This window comes from Cyprinus carpio, chromosome A15, assembly GCF_018340385.1.
Source record: "Cyprinus carpio isolate SPL01 chromosome A15, ASM1834038v1, whole genome shotgun sequence".
NCBI lineage: Eukaryota > Metazoa > Chordata > Actinopteri > Cypriniformes > Cyprinidae > Cyprinus > Cyprinus carpio.
Genome location: NC_056586.1, coordinates 18,611,796 through 18,631,911, shown reverse-complemented (window position 1 = coordinate 18,631,911; position 20,116 = coordinate 18,611,796). Strand labels below are relative to the sequence as shown.

The following is a 20,116-nucleotide window of genomic DNA, read 5'->3' as shown; positions in this document are numbered from 1 at the left end:
TGATGTGTAAATTTTCTTATTTATTTCTCATTTAGTACTACACTTCAGAAGCTACATAAATACATACATGTTTCCCAGAAGATAAAATAATGATTTACCCTGATCATCCAATTCAAAAAGTGTACACCCCTGGCTCTTAATGCATCGTGTTGCCTTCTTGAGCATCAGTAAATGTTTTGACCTTTTGTAATTATGTATGAGTCCCTCAATTGTCCACAGTTTGAAAAGATGGTTCTCAAAATCATACAGTCACTGTTAGAAAGGGTTCAGATATGTAGAAGATGCTGGATTTAGTAATGATGTTCAGGACTTATATAAAATACTTACATATTAGGTCATAAAAGGTGTTAATGTATTGATATGAGAATAATTAAGTACAGTCATGGATCATCCAGGAAATGACACACATTATTAAGATTTAAGGGTATGCAAACTTTTGAACGGGGTCATTTTTACAAATTGAGTTATTATTTTGTGTTGTGGAGTATATATAAACATCCATTATGTGAAATGGCTTATTCAAGACAGTACTAAATTAAAAATAACATGCAATTTTCATGATCCCTCTTATTTTGTTAAAATTATGAACATTTTGCATATTCTGCAAAGGGTATGTAAACTTATATGCACAACTGTATGTATATAAGTTCCATTTAGTTTAAACCTCTCCTGACATGGACTTTCAGCTCTGCTTTGCTGTGTTTAAGTATTTGGAATTTCCAGTCTCACTGCATGGCCTGTTGACTTTATTTTATATAGTTGTAGTAATAGAGCATGGATTTTCCAATTTTATTCTTATTTCAACAGTTAAAGTCATGTCTGTACTCAAAGAACACATCAGCTTTACACTGTGAGTGTTTAGTTTAATACATAGTATAAACAATGAAATGCACACTGGAAAGAACATTCAATTTTCCACATTAAGTAACTGCTGTGTGTAACCATACAGTACTCAGTCACATTATGTAGAAGATGGTAATTTTATTGGAAGCAGGCAGAGATTGCATATATTGAAAAATGTTCAAGAAGGTAGCCATAACAATGTCAAAATGGAAACTTAAGAGGTAAGTCTCCCGTTTTTCATTCTTTGTGGATTTTTTGTTTTCATGCTCAAGGCAGCAGGTCTAGTTCATGAGATTGTTCTACAGAATCACCAAGCACTGACAATAAGAGCTGGATATAAAAGGCTCAAAATGGTGGTTTCAAAGCTGCATATGTGGATTTGATGACTTGTGCTGCGAGCTCTGCCTGGAAGGACCTTCATGGTGCTGCGTGTTCGGATTGTTGTGCTTGACTGTGTGGACAGGCTATGAGGAGTTGACGTGAGAAATCCTCCACCCACAATCAGTACCTGCTCGCCTGGCCCAGAGGTATTAACAGTGCTTGGATATTGACCCACATTCCACTGAGCTGACTTGGACAGGTACCCAGATGTAACTCCCTGCATTGGTGTTCGGTGGCCAGGATGACGAGCGTCGGCACCCAGCGGCAGCTCTGTGAATGCGGCTGAGTGCCAGGTTCTCCTAGTGGCCAGGTGAGCTTCTCCACATGTGGGCCTGGTGTAGCAGGGACAGCCCAAGATTTTTGCAGGGGTCTGTTGCATCCAAGTCAGCAGATGGTTTATATTCTCCTCGTCCTCACAAGCCCAAGGGTTGTCTCCAAGTGTGAGGAGCTGCAGTCCATCTAGTCGACTGAAGACACCATCGCTTAACGAGTTAAAACGATTAGCATGCAGGTAGAATCTCGACAGCCTGGGGAGGCGATCCAGTGAGCCAGGCAAGATCTGCAGCAAGTAGTTGTGAGAGAGGTCCACCATCTCCAAATTGTGGGGCATGTTCGTTGGGACAGTCCAGAATTTGTTATGACTAAGGTTGAGAGCTTGGAGATTGGACAACGTATTGTTAATGAAGACCACACGTTCCAGCAAGTTGTGTGACAAGTCCAGTTTCTGAAGGTTCCAGTGGTAGGCCGTATCGTTCTTCTCCAATTGACGGATATAGTTTCCAGAGGCACGTATATCCCAAAGTGCTCTTGGCAGACCAACAGGAAGGTGGTGCAGATGATTATAGGAGATGTCCAGAGTTCTTAAGTGGTCAAAATGGTTGAGGAGTTCATCAAGATCTTGGAGTCGGTTATGTGACAAGTTGAGGAAATGAATGTTGTGCTGCAGGCTATCAGGAAGTATAGCTAACCCTTGTGCAGAGCAGTCCACCACTCTATGGCCTCTGCTACAGCTGCAAATTGGCGGGCAAATGGCCAGCACACGCACCCCGAACAGAAGAAGGAGCAACAGCTTAGTCGGCATGGAGGCAGGTATGGTGTGGTCTGTCCTGTAAAAAGGAAAACTTGTCATAAACTTGTTCTTTAGGTTATGCTTTTATCCAAGGAAAATTTATCAGCATCCAAGCTATTTAGATACACCAAAGCTTTATCATGGAGATTAGTATCTGGATAGACTTCCAGTAGGAGATGGGACTCTGCCCTTCTACTAATGACTGTAAAAACAAGTCAGTTCATCTTCCAGGGATTTTTTACAAATCTAAAACATATGATTATCATTTACCATTTTGCAGTGCACCCTACTAAGTATTAGTGTACCCTAAGTATTGTTCTAATGTTTCTGTCAACCTTATCATCATAATTATAGCTAGGTCTTATAAAGGTTCTCAGAGAGATGTAGCAATCATTTGAACTCTTTAGGAGACAGACCACCCTTACCTCATCCCCCCACCCCACTTTTGGAGGACATACCCATTACACCTTATCTTTTGGGAAATAAGCAGCCTTTTCAAAAACTCATGCCTTAATGTCTCCCTTTATTTTGGTGATTCTTCCCACACTACTCATTCGCCCAGTACATCGCATCAACAAGGTACGGACAGCATGACATAAGGACGTTTTCATTTATTGAGCATTCTCTGGCCATTGCACGGTTAACAACAGGTCTCACTGTTACCAACCATACTGAGCCACTCAGTTCTCTTTCTCTCAGTTGGTCTGTAATAATAGTTTGAGCCTTTGCCAGGAGCTACCCTGCCATGCTGCAGCAGTGAGATGTTAGCATTTAGCCTTTGTAGCAGTGGCTACATCCTGAACCCCCACCCCCTCACTTGTGGGGCAGTTGGAGACAGCGTTGCACAGTACCTCTGTGCGTGTGCACATCAATATCACGCTCGGTTCTAGAAAGCTACATGTGTTCTGGGTTGCCGCGTCAGTATGCAGGAAATATTATATATGATATTAAAGCCAAATCATTAGTATTACCTCAGTAAATCCATTAGTATGTCCATTAGAACATCTGAAGTTCAGTGTTTGAACAGTCTAAAACCTAATGTTTACCTTAGGAAAAAGGGTGTGTGCACATGCCAGAAATTTCTTTGGGGGAAAGTATCTTCTGCTCTGACTGAGGTGTCCCTGTTTTTATAATAAGAGTAAAAACGTTCTACTGCAGACTCGCTGTGACCTAACATCTCTCTGGAATTTTGGATTGAGCATATTTGGTAAACCTAACTGTGTTATTTAAATGCTCCTTATTCTTGTCTGAATGCATTGAATTACTTACCTTTCCATTACTTTGTGAACATGTCGTTGTCTGTTCTGATCTCTCTTTCTGTTCCCCCTTTTTTTAGAGCAACAGAAGTTGATTTAGGTTGATTGGTGTCTTATATGTTTTCCCAGTCTTGTGTGACAGTAGGGTTCACGTTTTGTCTTCACTGTCTCATGCTTCTGTCCGCATTTGCTCTTGCTCTCGCTCCGCTTCTTCTACTCACCCCCCTTTTTTTCCTCTCATTGACAGCCGAGAGTTACTTTGGTTTAGAGCCTCTCTTAGCCGTTTTCCTGCCTTTCCGTTCGTCCAGGCATGGTAATGCAGAGCATTTGCATCCCTGGGTAGCCTCAGCTGCTGCTGGCTGCCTGCTTACAGCACTTGCATCAGGGATGTCTGTGAGAGGAGGTTCGAGAGAGAAATGAGGGACCAAGGGAGGGAGATGAATGATCATCGGATGGTGGGGAAGGGGGAGGTGGCAAATTGCAGTACAGAGTCAACCCATACTGCTGCTGATGAGTTGGGGGCGGAGGGTGGATGCTGACTTCAGTGTTTTATATTCCGGATCTGCACACACCAACAAATCATCTCCCAGATTTTTCTATCTCAGTCTCTCTCATACTCGCACATTTTGTTCTCCTGTAGCATGTCATGGTCTGTGTACATGCTATGTTTAAATATCACATTACTCACACAGCCCTGTGCTTTGATAAATGAGAAACAGCTCCTTTGCGACGGTAACGTTTGGTGCTGGATTAATATGTGTGTGATGCAGCTAAATGCAGTACATAGGGCGACGTGGTCTAAATTGCCTCTACGGCCATGTCCTCATTTAGGTGACAGCTGTTTTTATTGATGTGCTCTAGATTGAGGTTTTTAAATTTCATTCCTAGGATTTCAGAATTGGTATTGAGTAAATTCTCAGATTCATTTCATTCATCTTGTTGATGTATCCTCTTTAGTTAGTTTTGAGTGTTTTGTATGAAATCTACTCTGTTTGATGTATTAATAGTTTAACTCTTTAGATCTATGTAGCTATACATCTATAGATATAAATATTGGATGGTCTGTGTTACGGTGGTCTCCCATCTGTTTCCCCCTAGTGTTCTGAATGTGCAAGTGCACAATATAAGAGCACCAATGAGGTGTGAATGTAGCCGTGGAGCGAAGCAGCATAGCAACACCAATCAAATGTGGGAGCACCTGCATAGCAGCACAGTGAAGTTTTGTGAGGGTTTGAGTTATTCGGTCAGAAAGCCTGCAGCAGTGAATAGTACCAGGTGGATGTTGTCAGAAAATAAAACCTTATCATAACCCTAAAAAAAATAGCTTTACCAATGTATGGTATCTGAATTGGATGATGATGATGATAATAATAATGTTGTTGTTGGCGGCATCCCACAAACTAGTAGTTTAAAGGTAATGGCTCATGTAACCACTGAGCTCTGGCTCAGTCCCAACGAGTGAAGTGAGTTTTGTTGAAAATAAATCAAGAGGCAGAAAATAGTCTTGTGGTCTGTTTTCCAATTTAACTCAGTTATGACATTTCCTCTCTCACTTCTGCTGCAGGTGGTGTACAGGCCCTGCGTTTACCACTCTGCACAAGACACACCACACAGTATACTACTTGTACTAATTTCATTCATTTCTCAATAGAAGTATTTCAGTTTTGGTGATCCCTAGACAGAGCGCATTAGGGTTGGAAACCAAGAGCCAGCTGTATAATGATTTTCATGATGTTCGTTTCAGTTAAAGGTTCTTGAATCGCTTCATTTTTCTCTCGTTATATTATAGCTGAAGGAGGAAGGACACAAGACCGTGTTGTTGCAACATTTTGTATTTTTAGAGTGAGCTGCAATTGGGTCTGTTCGTCTGACAGTTCCTCTCAGATTGAAGCTCACACATGCTCTCAGTGGCTAAAGCAATGCAGTAATTCATTCACAAACTGGGTATTGTGGCTACATTCCCCTTTTCTCATAAACAAGTGCATAAGAACAAAAGCCCCATTTCCACCGCAAGAATTTTCCCCAGGAGCTAGGGACTTTGGGCCGGTACTCTGTGTGTTTCTGAACATGCTGATTGGTGGAGTTCACACAGCATTGTATTTCAACAACCATATATTCACATAATTTTCAAAACATTACTGTTATTGTGTCATGAAATGTAGTTTAAAAGTATTTCAGGTGAGAATGTAGTTGTTTAAAACTCAAATCTGTGGTTTATTTATAAAGACAGCGCCTATTTAAAAATGTGCAGCGACTTGACCTCCATGTGATCAGCGGGCGCTCAGTGTGCATGTTTCCCAACGGTGTTTGATATCATATTTCATCTTATTGTAAATACAGTAAGGAAAATTGCAGTAGCCAAGGCTAGCTGACTGTTTGCAGAATTACCCCTGCATCGTCCCGACCCTGTGTCTTGAACTCGCGAAGTCTGGCGGTAGCCTGTTGCATTACAGTACATGAAAGCACATACACAGAGTAAGGAGAAATGTCTGATATAACGATGGCAAATGATTTGCAGATCCTGAGCACCAATGATAAACATTTAATCTTGTCAAATGTGTGGTAAGTACTGCCGCTCCATAGTATAGAGTCCTTGTGTTCGCGGATCTCAAAAGTGAAAGTAAAATGAGAGCGCGCAATCGAAAGCGGTTTCAATAGCTGCTCTGTGATGCCCGCAATTTATATACAGTTGCCTATATTTACGCAATGATATAATTGCGAGACAAAGTATTGAAATGTTTTTTTTTTATCCTCCCATCTCATAGGCTATTTATTCCCTTTAGGGTTTCCGTAGTACACTTAATTTCCAAGTCCGAAATTTGCGTACTTGGTATTGAGAAATGCGCGCAGACCTAAATCACCAGACTGTTTGCCTAATCTTCTCACTACTTTAGACTGCGATGGAAACACAGACAGCAACAGGTCTGGGGGAAAAAAGTTCCTGCGAAAAAATAAATAAATAAATAAATAAATAAAAAATTATTCCTGGGACAAATTGTTCCAGGTAATTTCAGTGGAAAGCGGCTAAGAATGGACACTGTGTGAATTTTTTATTTATTTATTTATTTATTTTTTATGCCTGAGCTAGCCATACATTAGCTTGTAGATGTTGCTTTTTAAAGTACTAAAATGACAAAAGCATTGACATTTTAAAGACCTAACAAAATCAGAATTGGAGTAACAATTACTAGCGTAACAGTACACAAACTCAGAAGAAACACACTGAGGTAAAAATTCAGAATGTTTAGTTTATTCATAACATGATATAGTTAAGTAACACCATGACAAGTGAGCTATTTTGCTCAATATTCTCACAACGCAAATAAACATTCAAAACACCTACAGAGTGTATGCATTATGTGAAGTCTAGTGCGCGTGCACATTTACAGTGCGCTCTTTCACTGTATGATTCAGTCTATTACAATACATTCAGAATGATCACAGATTCAAGACATGCAGGGATATTTTGTATGGAATATTGTCTGCTGACATTAAAATTTCACTGTATATCATAGTAATAAATATAATTTATTACAGCAATGCTATTTTGATTTCTTTTTAATTTAAACACATTAAATATTACATATATGAATGTAATAAAATGGGTATTTCCATTACAGGTTTAGGTCTTGAAAAAGGTCTTAATACGTCTTAAATTTAACTTGTTTATATCTGTTGAAACCCTGCTGCAGGACATTGGCCCTCCAGGAGCAGGATTGCACACCCCTGACCAAGAATATGGATGATTCATTCTGTACTGCACAGCTTTTTGTCCAATCAGATTCTCTAGATTGAGCTGCCACTATTTGGCAAGGAGGAAATCATGATTAACATACTAATTAAAGCCTTTTGGCTAATAAAAAAACACAACCTCTTTAATATGTCCTTTTTTTTAATGCTTCGATAAGTCAAGGTTGCATGCAGTGGTGTTTACATAATTTGTTTGACTTTTAGTAAGCAAATATGAGTGTGTTGTTTGTCTTGTTTTGGTGGTTTTTAGATGGTCACATGAGATTAGAGCAGTCGTGGAGCAGGTGGAACAATCCCACCATCTGATGTTTGCGAAGGAGCAGCTTCCTCTGAAAGGGAATCAAGATCTATAGACACTAAAGGTGGAGGAAGTTTAATTACAGTATGCGGGCCAGAAGGCAAAGCTGGAGTGAGGTCATCAGTCTGCTTTGATTCTTTGTTCTCCATCACAGGTCCTTGTGCACTTCCTGGCGCAGGTGTTTTGGAGTCAGAAGAGTCCACAGATGCTTGACCTTCCTGGATTTTGTTATCTTCTCTCTCAGTTGAGTCTTGTGTAGTTGTCGGGTTCCCACTGGTTTGGACCCCATCTGGATTTTGTCTGCCAAACGTGCTTCCTTGCAGGATGTCCCCCATGAGAACTTCCTCACTTGTGTTCCTCCCCAATGTCAGGTGTTTTGAGAGCCGTTGGGAGATGTATCTGGAAATGGACCGCTGGTTGAAGCCTTGTCTATTGATGGTCTCAGGTTCATCCATGTTTGGCAAGTTCGGTAGAACATCGCCATCCAGAAATGGTGATGGTCCGGCCCACTCTGGATTTTCTAGCTGCCTTATTTGTTTTTTATGTTTCCTTATCAAGATAAAGATTATCGCTATGAACATCAAAACAAACGTGGTGCCAATCACGGCTGCTACAGCAGGACCTGGGTTCGCTTGCTGCTCGTCTTTTGATGTAGGTGGATTTGGCTTTGTGGTGGTCTTTTTAGTGGTGGTCAACTTCTTTGTTGGTTTAGTCACAGATGAAGTCTTAAGCTCAGGTCTTTGAGTGCTTGTCCACTTGTCTGTAACTTCTTTCCTCTCTGTGGTTTTCACACCACTGATGCTTACTTTCCCGTTGAAATCTGTCACAGTTGTTATTGCGGAAGTGTTCGTATGAGTCATTGGGCTTGGCTGGTTTGTAGTTACCATTGGGGGCTGGACTGTTTGAAGATCTTTATTTGTATTGGTTTTGTTGCTATCCATGACTGTTTTATTTGCTTGCGCATCATAAAGTCCTGTGAAACCAGAAGTAGAAGATGTTTCCTGTGTGGCTTGCTGTGTCTCAGAAAGTCCACTGCTTGTTTTTTCTTCTGGTAAAACATCTGCCCTTGTGAAATTGGGTGGTTTAGCAGAGACATTAAATTGTGTAGCATTCTCTCTCTGCAAAATATATTTAGTCTGTGGTCTGCGGGAACTTTCTGTTGGTTTTAGATGTTCCTTTTGTGGAGTTACCTTGTCCAGTATTTGCATTTCAAGGTGTGGTGACGCAGTAGTCGAGTTGTGTATGTCATAATGTACATTCCTCTTTATCCCTGATGTCTCGTCTTCACCATTGGGCATCCTCAGCGTGATACCTTGCTGCTCTGAGTGACTCGTGAGGTGTTGCGTCTGAACGCTTCTTGAAAGTGAAACCACGTTTTCTGTTACAGAATCAATAGTGTAGTCCCTCTGCCTTGATGCATTTTCTGCTGTGTTTGTTACCTCAGTATTCTTAAGGCTGGTTGTTAAATGGCCGTTTAGACTCCATGGTAGAGAAAAGAGGAAGACAAGCGTGCAAAGAGTAGTCCTCATGGTGTCCTTTGAGAACCTTGCCAAAAAGAGACATTTTTGCAAAGACTCAACAAGCTGTTTTATCTCACTACACATTCATATAGGCCACATGCAGTATGCTCAGATTAAAACGTTTGCATTTATCTTTTTCATATAAATTCTACTAAATGCAACTGTTTACAAATGTTACACACTGTAAGTGAATTCTCGTAGCATAGACTGACAAGGAAAAAAGTAGGTTGTCATTTGTTGAACAGGCAATATTGGACAATTCGTTTCTGACAGACTGTTTTCTACTCTATTTTGTAGTGTTTTGTAGTTACTTGAAAAACATGACTTAAGAGTTTTGCTGTGCAGTATTAAATAAGATAATTATTGGTTATTGCTAGACAAAACAGCTGAATATTTACTTACTCAGGCATCCTCTGAAGAATTTTTTGAACTGAAGTATATTGTGATGAATACGGAACTGTCACTTCACTTGACAGGAAATGAAGCTGTGAAATGGCTGCATTCGGTTTTGCTAATAGCGGTTTTTTTTTTTTTTTTTTTTTTTTTTTTTTTTTTTTTTTTTTTTTACTGAGGAAAGAATCTGTGGTAACAGAGTATGAAAAACAGAAGCACTTTTTTTCCTATCTAAACTGTGTTCTAGGATATGAGGCTCCTTCTTAAGGTATATTTTAAAGCAATGCTGTTAATTTTCTGAAAGGAACAGTTAATAAGTGTGTTTAAAATATCTATGAGTAAGAATTCTTTGCAGAGCAAAAGTCATCTGAAAGGAAATTATCTCATGCCTCTTATTGTAAAGTTCCCTTTACTGAACATCCACTTTTCAACCACCAATAAAAACTTCTGAAGCTAAATCTGGCAACTACCTTAACGGAAGCATTGCTGCAGTGAGTTTCACCCAGCAAGCAACAAAATTTCAACATCTGGTTGTAAATGATAAACAGGACAAGCATTTTTATCATTAGCATTTCATTTTATTTTACATTGAGATTCATTAAGTGTTCTAGGAGAGAAAACTTGCTTATTGTTATAGGATGTGGAATGCAGAATGGTATTGCTTTTCCCATTTTAATGCTGAAGTGTGTGATTTCTTGTGTCACTGCTTAATATTCGGAGTTAAATATAAGCCATTCATAGGTTGTTTCATCCAAACTGTTTGATCGACCAGTGGCAGATAAATGTTTAAAAAACAGTCATTATTTTTGCAATGCGGTTCAGTAACTGTAGTAGAAATTACAGCAAAAATTAACCAGCTTTAAATACATGTTGTGGTCTGCTATTTGTGCACAATATGTAGAGTTCATCTATTAGGCTTTCGTTTACAGCGAGTGAATGTGCTCTTTGATTTCTGGGTACAATATGTTGCTGCTTGTCATAAAAAAATAAAAATAGTCAAAATGTGAGACAATGCTGATGTTAGATGGCAATTTCACAATATACACAAACATGCACAGAAATTTCATTTACTTATTGTCCTTGTCATCCTCACTAAACAAGAGCTGATTGAGATGAGAGAACTGCATTGACCTGATCTGTTGAAATGTCAATGTTTTCTATTTACTGACTAGTTGACCCATCAAATTCATCTAATGTTATGGGAAATTTCCTTTTAACAGGATGAGAAGAAATTGAAGTTATTTAAACGATTCTGAAAAACCCTGTAAGGCACTTGTACCTATGCACTTTTGTTAGCTTGCTACTTTTTTTTTTTACTGCAGTAGCTGAACTGTTGAAGACGTTTAAAAAACAAAACAAAAGGCAAAAAAAAAAAGAGAAGAGAAATAAAATGCCTGACATCAGAGCCCATCATACAAAAAAAATATATAATAATTTACACCTTGAGAGGCAAGTTGTCCAAACTTATGGGATCTATGTAGGAATCCCTTGAGGTTGAGCTCTGCATGGCTGTCGGGACGCTTTCTGAATCACTAGCTGCATTAGAAGGGGTGATTAATTGGCTCAGTCCTGCCGCGCCATCATGAATCTCTTCCTCCTCGCCGTCTGTCTTTACATCCTCCAGTAGAATGCTGGTTTCGCATGGACCCCCAGTGCTGCCCTCTCTTCTCTCTGTACCCAAGTAGCCCGCTCCAATCATTATCTCCGCATTGCTTCGTGATGGACGAGGGGCCTGGTGACGACGTTTCAGACTTGAGACGGTACATGCCAACACTATGGTGGAGGTTAGAAGGATCAGGATGACGCCACCAGCAGTTGCAGCTGCTATAAACACTAGCTGGGTATCAATAAAACAGCTGATCTCGGAGGCACCAGTTGCAGGAAAACTAGTTGTTGCAAAGGAAATGTTGAGGTCTTTGTACTCTTGCATGGTGGTGTTGTACATCAGATCATTTGTGGTCATTGTATTTTGAGATCTGTGTAACAAACAAGTACTGTTATTCAGCAGGACCTGTTCTTTTGAATATTCTTTAGCAGTTCAGTCAGTTTTAACTAGGCATGATGCAATAAGTTTCCAGCGACAATCAATTTTTCTGTTCAAACTGAATGTAAAAAGCTTGGCTAATGAAAAAAAAGAACATTATTTATGTACACTACCATTCAAAAGTGGGTGGTCAGTAAGATTTTTTTTAAAGTTAATGATTTTATTCAGCAAGGATTCATTAAATTGGCTGTAAGTGACAGTAAAGACATTTCTATTTCAAATAAATGCCTCACTTCTGAGCTTTATGTTCATCAAAGAATCCTGAATCACGCTGAATCATGATGTCCACATTTAATATTTGCACAGCTGATTTCAACATTGATAATAATGAGAAATGTTTTTCGAGCATCATATCAGCATTAGAATGATTTCTGAAGGATTGTGTGACTGAAAACACATGAAAAATAATCATTTTATTTGAGCTACTTTACTATTCCTGTTTCCTGTATTTTTGATCAAATAAATGCATGCTTGGTGAGCTTAAGAGACTTCTTTCAAAAACACAAAAAATTCTTACCAACCCCAATCTTTTTAATGGTAGTGTGTGCATAATTTAACATAAATCAATATGCTTTTAATTAGTGTATATGGATATTAAAATGCACCAATCTTTTGTTAAAATAGGTTTTAAAACTCTTTAGCCTGTATAATAAAAAACCTTAACAAAGACTGAGTAGTTTGCTCTCCTGCCTTCTGTTTTCCAAACTCTCAATTACACGTAAGCTTTAGAGATAATTGGTGAATTAACAAGTACTTACTAAAGTGTTTATAGAGCCTTTCTTAGGGACTTATCCGGAGAGGGAGAGCTGGAAAATGAAGAGCAACGGCCTGAAGCAATGAGGCTTAATATATTGTGAATCACTTCCTGTCCACCACGCTTGATGTTATTTTGGTGATCTTCAGTTGAGATGCTCTTGACCTGTGGTTACAACAGTAGAAAACAGGGCTATATTTGATAAACTGGTTGCTATTTTGTGTATGCTGTCAGAAGTTTGCCATTTAAGGTCATTGGTACAGACTGCTCATGTTTCAAGTGTTTGAAATGATTAATGCACCGTTGTTTTTGGCATATATATGCACAGTGCATCACCTTTAGAAGCAAAAACTCATTCAAATTCCAAACTATGGTTGTTACTCTTTAGGTTCAAAACAGGACAAATCAATGGTGATCTTCTGATCTATCACGTCCTTCTGACCCTCAAGCCCTACTATGCCAAGCACTACGAGATCGTAGTAGACCTCACCCACGTGGGCCCCAGTAATCGCTTCAAGACGGACTTCTTATCCAAGTGGTTTGTGGTCTTTCCAAACTTTGCCTACGAGAATGTGGCTGCCGTGTACATCTACAACTGCAACACCTGGGTACGAGAGTACACCAAATACCACGAGCGACTACTGACCGGCCTCAAGGGGAGCAAGAAGTTGCTGTTTATCGACTCGCCTGCACGTCTGGCTGAACACATTGAACCTGAGCAGCAGAAGCTACCTGCAGCTACCTTGGCACTGGAAGAGGACCTCAAAGTGTTCCACAATGCCCTGAAACTGGCGCACAAGGACACAAAAGTGTCGATCAAGGTAAAAGCTTATGGATAAGAGCTTATGGATATGTGCAAAACTCAACCCAAGTGTTATTTTGAGGTCGGTTTATTACACCAATATTTTCTACATTAGTCAGGGATGCACCCATATTAAAGTCTATTAGAATTTTTAATTGTCATTCTATACTTTTCTAAATAAATGTATATAGTAAATAAAAAAAATTATATGGAGCTTTGCACATGACATGTGGACAAAAATATATTTATTTTGGCCAAGTATTAAGAATTTATAACCACAAATTACGTTTTATTAATTCAATCCCTCTTTTTAGTTAAATTATAAGTGTGGTTTTGTTTTTTTAAATGTTATCTTTTATAATATGGTACTATAACCCAAAGTGTAAATCCCAGAGTTTATTTTTTATTTTTTGGCCCATTCTACCTAGGTGGGATCAACAGCTGTTCAGGTCACCTCTGCTGAGCGAACACGTGTCCTGGGACAGCCCGTTTTCCTGAACGACATATACTATGCTTCAGAGATCGAGGAGATATGTCTGGTGGACGAGAACCAGTTCACACTGACCATTGCTAACCAGGGCACCCCTCTCACGTTTATGCACCAGGAGTGTGAAGCCATCGTTCAGTCCATCATCCATATCCGCACACGCTGGGAGCTCTCCCAACCGGACTCCATTCCTCAGCACACAAAGATCAGGCCTAAAGATGTTCCTGGCACCCTGCTCAACATCGCCCTCCTCAACCTGGGAAGCTCTGACCCCAGTCTGAGGTGAGAATCTTTGCACTTTGCTTGGCATCTTGGGGGATTGAGTTTTAGGCCATGCTCAGGCTGTTAGAAACTGATTAGAAATGCTAATACTGCTCCTTTGTGTCTTTAGTTCAACTCTTGAACTTGCCCCCCCACAGTTAGAACCAGGCAGAACCTGTCGTGTAAAAATGAAATATCTCTTGAATTTCTGATGTATTTGTTAAAGCAAATTAGTGCTTCTGAAAATGACTTGCTCTTAATTAAAAACTCCTTTAACAGGTCAGCTGCGTACAATCTCCTTTGTGCCTTAACCTGCACCTTCAACCTGAAGATTGAAGGCCAACTCCTGGAAACATCTGGCTTGTGCATTCCAGCCAACAACACCCTTTTTATTGTGTCCATTAGCAAAACGCTAGCAGCTAATGAGCCCCACCTCACTCTGGAGTTCCTAGAAGAGTGCATCTCTGGCTTCAGCAAGTCAAGTCAGTGTCACATGCAAAAAACAATCATCATTCCCCACATATGTGCTATTCTTCAAAAGGTTGTTGTTGTCAGTAAGATTTTTTCCCCCCTATTTTAAAAGACATTGATACTTTTATTTAGCAAGGATGCATTAAATTGATTTAAAGTGACTGTGAAAACTTTTAGAATGTTCTTTTGAAATTTCTGTTCATCAAATAATCCTGAAAAAATGCATCACTGTTTCTACAAAGACATTACACAGCTCAACTTTGATACCAAGAAAATTTGGTGCTTTTCTTGAGCACCAAATCAACACATCAGAATGATTTCTTAAAGTTCGTGTGACACTCAATACTGGAGTAATGATGCTGAAAATTCAGCTTTGTCATCACAGGAATAAATAACATTTTAAAATGCTAAAATAGAAAACAGTTATTTTACATTTAAAAAAATAAATATTTCACAATATTAATTAATAAGGCAGTAAATGAGGCCTTGGTGAGCATGAGGGATTTCTTTCAAAAACAGTACTGACCCCAAACTTTTGAACAGTAGTGCAGTACAAAATAAGTGAGTGGTCATGCAAAGCACCATTTTTGTGTCATTTGTTACAAAAATGTTGTGTGTCTCCTGTTTTCGTGCTTTAGGTATTGAGCTGAAGCATCTGTGTTTGGAGTATATGACTCCTTGGCTGCGTAATTTGGTGCGCTTTTGTAAACACAATGACGATGCTAAACGGCAGCGTGTCACGGCTATCCTGGACAAACTCATTACTATGACCATCAATGAGAAGCAGATGTACCCCTCCATACAGGCGAAGATATGGGGCAGCTTGGGTCAGGTAGGCCTTTCAAACTACTGTAAAGTTTCTCCCGATTTCATTCAAGGAATTTGATTTTGTGAGCTTATTCAGTCCAAAAAGTTTCAAATAGGCATTACAATGACAAATGCCTTCAAACTCTAACACCCCTTCATATATCTATAGTAAGTCCTTAGAAACCCTAAGTCAGCACTTACAGAATGCATCCTTTTATGTTTATAGATCACAGACCTGCTTGATGTGGTGTTGGATAGCTTCATAAAGACTAGTGCTACCGGGGGTTTGGGATCCATCAAGGCTGAAGTGATGGCTGATACAGCTGTAGCTCTGGCTTCAGGAAATGTCAAGCTGGTGTCCAGCAAGGTAAGCACTTACTGGTCACCATATTATATGAATTTATGTTTTTAATATATCACTTAATATGATGCTGTTCTTAAGATATTATTGTAACAGAGCTTCTCAGTTAGGTTATACAGAAATATTCAATCTTGCTGCATTGCTGACATGCATTGATTGATTTAGAGCATGGAAAATGCAACCGAACCAAATTTTGCTTTTTCTTCATACTGTAGTAACAGAATATGCAGTAATGTTGTAAGCACAGATGATATTGCAGCTAATTGCTACTTTTAATTAGTTGTATTATTTTATTTATTCTTTTGCATTTTTATATAAAAATATATTTTTTTATTTATAAATAATTTTGAATTCCAAGATGATTCAAAATGCCATGAAACTGCTTCAGTTACATTGCATATGCATTTTTGTATAATTTCATCCAATTTATCTTAGTTGAAACGTATACCTCTTATATAATATCATGAATATTAAATTATCACTCAAACCAGTTTTATTTCTTGTTAGCATGTCTGTAAATGTCCTATAGGTCTTTTAGGTAAATTTCTAGCCTCTAACACTCTTTGAAACAGATTTCGACTTACCGCTTAAAGTGTTTCTGGCTCTTGTGTTCCTGAATCATTCCTCTTGTGATCTTATCCAGGCTGACTAGCTCTTCTACCCAACATCTATAATCCTAAGTGTTCTGCACAAATGCCCAGTTTGTATGTGTGCGCACAGACAGACAATAGTTAGCCAGCGGGGCAGTCGCTCCTATTATATGGGCAACTGTTAGTCATTACGCTCATTGTCAGACTCTTGTGCAGAAGGAGAGACAGAATTGCGAATTCGATAACTTAAGCGCCTTGTTCTTTATGACTCTCGATTGACGCATTAAACATAACCAAATATTTTCTGCTATTTTACACTAGTTGAAGATGCTCAGCTGTGCTGAAAGGCCAAATATTGTTTGGTTAACGTGTGCCAGCCACTGCTGATGTCACAGCGGGCAGCACAAGGACAGACTCTGTCCAGTTGTTGCGTCTGCTTTTCTAAGACTCGTATTGCAGCCATGACTCTGAGGTTAAAAGAGGGACCAAGTATAATCTTAATGAGAGAACAAGTGATGTTTAGGTACATGTCACAGAGTGAAAATAAAAGGCACATTGTCTATATTCCATTTTGAATTGGAGTAGTTTCTAATTTAAAGTTTGTTTGAAATGATAAAGTATACTTTTTGTAAAGAGTAATTTTTTTTGCTAATTTTGAGAGCTTAAATTTGCTCTTAAACTGCTTCAGTGATATTGCATGTTTTTTGTTCAATTAAGCACACTATTAGAATATTTAGTTTTCATCAGTGTCCAGTTAAAGTCAAATAAAGGCCAAATTTGTATTGGAACTAAAAATTCCTTTATTCATCTGCTGTCAGGTGATTGGCCGAATGTGCAAGATCATCGATAAGACGTGCCTGTCCCCCACCCCCACCCTTGAGCAGCACCTGATGTGGGACGACATCGCCATCCTGGCCCGTTACATGCTCATGCTTTCCTTCAACAACTCTCTGGACGTGGCCGCTCATCTGCCCTACCTGTTCCACGTCGTCACCCTGCTGGTGGCCACCGGCCCGCTGTCACTCCGAGCGTCAACGCATGGCCTCGTTATCAACATCATTCACTCTCTCTGCACCTGCTCACAGCTCAACTTCAGCGGTGAGAAATAACTCACAGAAAATGAGGGCTTTAAAGGAATAGTTGACCCAAAAATGAAAATTAGCAAAAAATGTAGTCACCTTTAGGCCATCCAAGGTGTATGAGGTTGTTTCTTCATTGGAACAGATTTGGTGAAATTTAGCGATACATTACTTTCTCACAATAATCCACAAGTAATCCACATGACTCCGGTCCCTCAATTAACATTGTGTGAAGGGAAAAGCTGTGTGTTTGTAACAAGTTCATCATTAAGATGTTTTAACCATTGTTTCCGGCTAAAACGTCCTCTATCCATAGTATCACTTTTATAATATTGTTATCTCCATATAAAAATAAAATTGTAGCAATGTTTTAACAAGTATGTAATCCATTTTTTTAACTCATGCTTAAGGACAGTTTATGCCAAATATGATATAACTACATGATATCAAAGTTACACCTAAGATAGACCTGCATTTTTAACCATTTAAAGCCTGAATAATGACCAAAAAATTATAATTAAAAAAATGAAATAAAGTGAATGAATTAATAAAAAACTTTGAATACAGTAATGATTCGGAATCATTTTGTTGCAATATGACAGAATTGATGTAAAAAGGGCTTTTTTTGTGCCAAAAATTTTGATTGAATATGCTTTACATGTATATGCTACATGGGAATGTGCTCCTTACATTATTGTGCAGTAGTGCTGATTTATTGTTTGCTAGACATTAAGTTGTTTTAACGTGAGATGATCTGTCTGATTTTCTGCTGTTCTGGTTTTTGCTTCTGCAGAGGAGACTAAACAGGTGCTGCGTCTGAGTCTGACGGAGTTCTCCCTGCCCAAGTTCTACCTGCTGTTCGGCATCAGTAAGGTCAAATCTGCGGCGGTCATCGCCTTCCGCTCCAGCTACAGAGACCGCTCGTTCTCCCCCGGCTCCTATGAGAGAGAGACCTTTGCTCTGTCTTCCCTGGAAACGGTTACAGAAGCTCTTTTGGAAATCATGGAGGTTAGTTACCTGCAATTGTGTATTATGAATGTGAGCCTTATAGCCACAGTGTCATTTTAAAGTATTGGTAATCTTTTTTTATGTATCTCCAGCACTGTGCTGATCCTTTTAAAGAATAATTTATGAGTTAAATAACTACTTATGTCTTGAAGTCTTTTATGTACATGTTATTTAACCAGTTATTGTTTTTCCCCCAGGCTTGTATGAGGGACATTCCCGGATGCAAATGGTTGGATCAGTGGACTGAATTAGCACAAAAGTGTGTTGAAAACATTACATTTCATAAGAGTTTTGTGATGCAGTTACAACTGAAAATCACAGTACATTCACACATAATTAATAATTAATTGTACTTTCTTGTCTTGGATAGGTTTGCATTCCAGTATAACCCATCTCTTCAGCCACGGGCGCTGGTTGTGTTCGGTTGCATCAGTAAACGTGTGACTCATGGACAGCTCAAACAGATCATTCGTATTCTCAGTAAAGCCAGTCCTCTGCTCAGCATTGATCGGGTTAGCTCTATCTGTCTTTCTCTCTCAGAATACCTAACTTTAGTTTTGATTTCAGTTGCCTGGATTGTTGATATAATGCGGTCTTCTCTGACATTTTTGATAAAGTTCATTAAATACAACCATTTAGAACACAATAAGAGTCCAGTTCGATTTTTTTTTTTTTAATTTGAGGTTGTCAGCAGGAAGCAGAATTCTTTAAATTAATTAAGGTAGAATTAAAGTTCATATACATTTTTTATGAGTTTTTATGTCCACACTCCACACACATTAAATATTATTATTAATCAATGTTTAAAATGCAACCTATAAAAATTTGCATGTAATTTATGTATATTTATTTATATTTAATAAATAAGGTCACATTAATACGTTACATTTGAAAATAAGTAATGCAATTTTTAAATTATTTTTTACAAATATTTTTCAAATAATATTTTGTTATATTAGTATTTCCCAATATTACTGTTTTGTTGTGTTTTTGATCAACTAAATGCAACGCTGGCGAGACTTCTTTTAGAAACTTAAAAAAAAACAACAACTGACCAACCCCTAACTTTAGTGTATTATGTAGTGCATTTAATCAGTTAATGGGAATGTCAAAAGGTAGTTCTTAAAAAAAGAAAGCCTAATGTTTAAATGCATCAAGATTATGGACATCTTTTGTAGTATATTTGTAGTATTGTGACTATATCTTGCTTGGAAATAGTGAACATTTGGGCTGTATGCAGTGTGTTTCTGTGCTGAATGCAGTGCTAGTCTAACAGCTATAGTGTCATTCGCTCAGACTGTTTATCTGATTAATGCTGTTCCTGCACAGGGGCTGGAGAGCTGCTTAAAGGGGCCGGATAATTACAACAGCCAAGTTCTCATTGAGGCCACCGTCATCGCTCTCACCAAATTACAGCCTCTCCTCGATCAGGTGCAGTCATGTTGTATGCTGGATTCAGTTATTAAAACATCAGCAGTTAGTTCCTCTAATGTAACACTACTGTAAAATAGTTTTCGTTTACTTCTCCCAATGTATATACATATATGAGATATCTTGGGTAAACCTGTATGAAAATATCTTTGCAATTCAGTTTGGTGGTGCAGAAATTACACACTTGACTTATTAATAGCTTTGTGTGTTTAATGATCTGCAGGACTCTCCCATGCATAAAGCTCTGTTCTGGGTGGCTGTGGCTGTACTTCAGTTGGATGAAGTGAATCTGTACTCTGCTGGGACCGCTTTACTGGAGCAGAACCTGCACACACTGGACAGCCTCCGGGTGTTTAATGATAAGGTGCCAGACTAAAATCCACATTTAGACAACCACTGACACAAAACATGTTTTGATAATCTTGATATTATTATTAGTGATAGCTAAAATAGCAAGGTAGAATGTAAAACTTTAAGCAGTTATCTTAATAAAAACATTTTCACCCCTTTA

General features: G+C 38.7%; 3 protein-coding genes across 6 annotated transcripts in view; 1 reads left to right on the top strand and 2 right to left on the bottom strand.

The window, feature by feature from the left end:
• LOC109094618 (neurofibromin) overlaps positions 1-20,116 on the top strand; it is a 68,909-nt gene that overhangs the window by 37,076 nt on the left and 11,717 nt on the right. For all 4 annotated transcript variants that reach the window (XM_042771342.1, XM_042771345.1, XM_042771344.1 and 1 more), the window contains 11 exons: positions 12,697-13,129; positions 13,539-13,879; positions 14,138-14,340; positions 14,968-15,161; positions 15,363-15,503; positions 16,906-17,185; positions 17,960-18,174; positions 18,372-18,433; positions 18,545-18,686; positions 19,504-19,605; positions 19,829-19,969. In XM_042771342.1, the coding sequence (XP_042627276.1) occupies positions 12,697-13,129; positions 13,539-13,879; positions 14,138-14,340; positions 14,968-15,161; positions 15,363-15,503; positions 16,906-17,185; positions 17,960-18,174; positions 18,372-18,433; positions 18,545-18,686; positions 19,504-19,605; positions 19,829-19,969 (2,254 nt within the window). The remainder of the gene's footprint in view (positions 1-12,696; positions 13,130-13,538; positions 13,880-14,137; positions 14,341-14,967; positions 15,162-15,362; positions 15,504-16,905; positions 17,186-17,959; positions 18,175-18,371; positions 18,434-18,544; positions 18,687-19,503; positions 19,606-19,828; positions 19,970-20,116) is intronic.
• Positions 967-4,359, bottom strand: LOC109094619 (oligodendrocyte-myelin glycoprotein-like). The gene is made up of 2 exons (XM_019108336.2): positions 3,563-4,359; positions 967-2,330 (listed from the first exon to the last, which is right to left on the bottom strand). The coding sequence occupies exons 1-2, from the start codon at positions 3,568-3,570 to the stop codon at positions 1,151-1,153; spliced, it is 1,188 nt and encodes a 395-aa protein (XP_018963881.1). The 5' UTR covers positions 3,571-4,359; the 3' UTR covers positions 967-1,150.
• On the bottom strand, positions 6,778-9,652 carry LOC109094620 (protein EVI2B-like). The gene is made up of 2 exons (XM_042771346.1): positions 9,520-9,652; positions 6,778-9,142 (listed from the first exon to the last, which is right to left on the bottom strand). Exons 1-2 carry the CDS (start codon positions 9,525-9,527, stop codon positions 7,564-7,566), a joined length of 1,587 nt encoding a protein of 528 aa, XP_042627280.1. The 5' UTR covers positions 9,528-9,652; the 3' UTR covers positions 6,778-7,563.